Genomic DNA, 3,533 nt, shown 5'->3' with positions numbered 1-3,533 from the left:
GGGGAGGGGGGCAGGGGGGCAGGGGCCACATCTAAGCCAATTTTGATTTCGCCTATAATGAGTGCCGGGCGAAGGCTGGAGAAGGCCTCTGGAACTTTAAGAAAAACGTTGCTAATGCTATAATAGAAGGGGGAAGTCGGAGGGCTGGGATTGCGTCGCTCTGAGCCCCCCTTTTCGGAGGCGGCTTTTCTTATTCAAAACAGGCCCACAATGGGCTTCACAGTGCGCCTCGCCACGGCCCCATCTGACGAGCGGCCATTCATCAGGCCGGCTGGCCTATCAATGACATTGCTCCCATCGGGGCTCCTATAAAATGATGCTTTTTCCCATGAAACATCCGCAAACATTTTGACGGGTTTGGCTTTGCCCGGCTGGATTACTGAGTGTCCCCTTGCTCGCTCGCTCTTTCTCTCTCCCCCTTCTCCGAGCTCTCTCCCTTCTCTCTCTCTCTCCTCTTTTCTTCTTTCTCTGTTCGCCTTTCTCTTTCTGCCTTTTTCTTTTCTTCTTTATCCTTCCGTCCTTGCACTCTCTGCGTCTCTTTCTCCTTCTCCCCTCCTTCCTCCCTTCCTCCCTGGGCAGCTCTAGCACAGGGGACCCCCAAACATCAGGACTTTTGGGGGGCGCCTGTGCTGTCCATGGGAAGAGCATGCATTGTGGGTTACTGGAGGAACCCGACATGGATTCCACAGGTTAGTCCTACTGGTGGGGGTTGGGGGGAGACATTGGGAGGGAAAGAAGAGGTAGAAGGGGAACTTCAGCAAGAGTCGCAAAAAGTTCAGAAGGGTCAACTTGACAGCGGAACCCCAGGAAATAACGGAGCCTGCAGAAGTTTTCAATCCCATGCGATGTGCGATGTCTGTAAGCGGATGCGTGGAAGTGTGCGCGTGTGTAAGCGTGTGACTGTGTGTGTAAATGTGTGTGTGTGCGCGCGCGCTGAGGAGCGCGCTCTTGCTAGCCGCGGACACAAAGTTATGTAAAGATTCGCTGGCTCGCGGCGAGCTCGAGGTGCCACTTGCAGAAACTTTGCGAGCCGACCGCCCCCTCCCGGGCCCGGCTCCTCCCCCGGTTTGGGGGCCCCGGAATAGCGGTGCGCTCTGGAGCTGGTGGCTAGGGCCAGGAAGCCGAGCGGAACGCCCCAGAGGCGGGGGAGGGCGACGGCTCCGCACAGCGCCTGGGAGGTGGGGACAGAGGCTCCGACTGGTAGAGATGCGCAGCTGGAGGGAGTGGCGGCGGCGAACCCGGTGGTCCTGGGGAATCCGCGCCCGGTCTGGAGGAGGGAGCCCCGGGCCGTCCGAGGCGGGGTGTAGCCTCCTTGCCCGGAAGGGGCACCCGACGATGCGCTCCGCTTGGGGATTGTAATTCTGCTGAAGGGAGGACAAGACGCTGAGCGGCTGGCGAGGCCTGGCGTCTGGGTCTGCAAACTGCTCGGCACTTTGGGGTCTGTTGGCTGTGGGCATCAGGTTTTGGGGTTGCGGCCGTCCGTAACAACAGAGAAAGCAAGCCAAGGAATCTCTTACAACGAAAAAGCCCAGCGTCTCGGTTCTTTCTCCAGTAGAGTCTTCGCCACCTCCCAGTTCTAGCGCCTTTGAAGAGCCGCCAAACTTCTAGATCAGAGTTATGCTCCCTGTGCTCCTTCCAGGTGAAAGAAATTCTCTGGAAGTTCACCTCCTCCCCCAGCCGCAGTCTTCCAACCAGTGCAGTCCTATCCCGGCTTGGTTGCAGCCTTGGTTTCTTGGGGAGAGGCAGAAACAGGGCAGTGAGAGCAGCCTGGGCCGAGGCAGCAGCTTGACGCGATGCTTGAGGGGATGCCTACGAGCATCCGCTGCTGGACTTTGCAGCGCGGAGCAACAAGTGCCTTCCAGTCTCTGCCATCCCCTAACACACGCGCGACTCCTCCCTGAGCAAATAAACACCACACGATTGTTTCCCCATCTCCACTCCGAAGCAGGCTGGAAATGGATGTGGGGTGGGAGTAGGGGTCATCTGGGCATTGCCCCAGATGGTTTTTCTTCCGTCCTTGCAGATAGATTTCCAGCCTCTCCTGGCTTCTGCTGGGGCCCTGGTGGACAAGACGCCCACCCCCTCTGGCCAGGGGTATCTTTGATTTTCCAAGGTAATTATCTATCTCTGATCTCAAGAGCTAAGTCCTTCTCCACTGCGCTCCCCCGGGTGGGTGTGGGTCCCCTGGGAGTGGGGAAAGGCTGAGCCCCGAAGAACTCCTTACTATGTGCAATGACAAATGAAGGTAAGGAGAGGCGTCACTTGCCGCCCGCCCGGCTGCGGGTGCGCGACCAGCCCTGCTGGATCCTCTCCGCTGGCGGTAAAGAGGGCGCCCAGAGAGGGAAAAGAGACCCTCCCTGCATACTGCTATGCCAAGTGTTAGTGCCACTACGCACCTCCTGGGCACCCCAACTTTAGAGGTGAATATCCTTGAACAAAATTAAACCCATGTCTGCATGGTTTGTGACCAAGTATTTGCAAGGGGTTCACGTAGGGACTTGGGGTCTCCATGCCCCACACCAGCCATGGCCCAGCTGGGGGTTTTCGCCACCCCTTCCACACGACTGGAGCTTCTCGGTGCGTTCTGGGGAGAGCCGCGGGGTTGTTGGAAACGTTCTGTTTTCTGTCCTCTAGCTAGTGGTCTTGGAGACACCTGGTCATTACTTACAGCAGACACCCGCAACGGGTTCTGAAATCTTTTCTCCCATCCACTCCCCTCCCCTTTTCGAAAATCTGAGACATCCCTAGATCGCCATCCTGAACTCAAAAAGTTCTGGGAAACGGCAGCGTGAAGAAATGACACGAGGCGCACCAGGTGACATTTTCACTCGGGCTTGCAAAACCGACGACAAGGGAAGTGCGGCTCGGCGCGGTCCGGTCCAGGACCTTCCCTCACCTCGCTTCCAGAGAACTTAATCCAATTAGCTTTTCTTTGGAGTTTCCCTTTTTATGTAAAGGTCCTTTCTCCCCGTCTTGCTGAGACCTGCGCTCCTTGGAGCAGTTCGATTCTGCTCCTTTTACGGCAGATTGAGCGCAAATCTTACAGCAGAACCACGAATATTATCGTTATTATTATTTCATTCCGAAAGGGCTGGAACGATCGATTCGCAGCAAGTGCTGGGGCGATGTCCGGAGCGTCCGGGGTCGGAGCGGCCGGCGGGCCAGGCCTCCGTCCCTTCCTCTTAAAAGGAAAATCACCGCAACGTGCCTCGGGCCCGGGAGGACAGTTTTGCGGGGGCCGGGGCTCTAGTGGTCCGCCTGGGGGCCTCTTCAGCGTGGCCTGCGGAGACGCGCCCCTTTGTTCCGCGCACCGAGGCGGTAATATATTCCTCAAGTTTTCCCAAAATACTCAACAAGTGTGAGGGCTGAGACAATGCCCCGTCGGAGGAGGCCGGGGAGCCGGCGCGCAACTCTGGGCCCTGGCCTAGCCCGCCGCCGAGTGCCACAAAGCAGAGCTCCTCTCACAGGAGGCCCGCAGCGCGGCCGGGCTCGGGGAGCGGCGGAGGCCGCAGGCGCACGCGTGGGGCGGTTGA

At 58.2% G+C, this 3,533-nt stretch overlaps 1 protein-coding gene across 1 annotated transcript in view; it reads left to right on the top strand.

Moving 5' to 3' along the window:
• Positions 1 to 225: 225 nt before the first annotated feature.
• Positions 226 to 3,533, top strand: part of RFX4 (regulatory factor X4) — a 164,511-nt gene continuing 161,203 nt past the window's right edge. The window contains exon 1 of the mRNA XM_024732163.1: positions 226 to 689. Coding sequence (XP_024587931.1) covers positions 647 to 689 — 43 coding nt within the window. The 5' untranslated portion in view covers positions 226 to 646. The remainder of the gene's footprint in view (positions 690 to 3,533) is intronic.

Source organism: Neophocaena asiaeorientalis, unplaced genomic scaffold (assembly GCF_003031525.2).
Source record: "Neophocaena asiaeorientalis asiaeorientalis breed wild unplaced genomic scaffold, Neophocaena_asiaeorientalis_V1.1 scaffold418, whole genome shotgun sequence".
Taxonomy (NCBI): Eukaryota; Metazoa; Chordata; class Mammalia; order Artiodactyla; family Phocoenidae; genus Neophocaena; species Neophocaena asiaeorientalis.
This window is presented reverse-complemented; position numbering and strand designations above follow the sequence as displayed.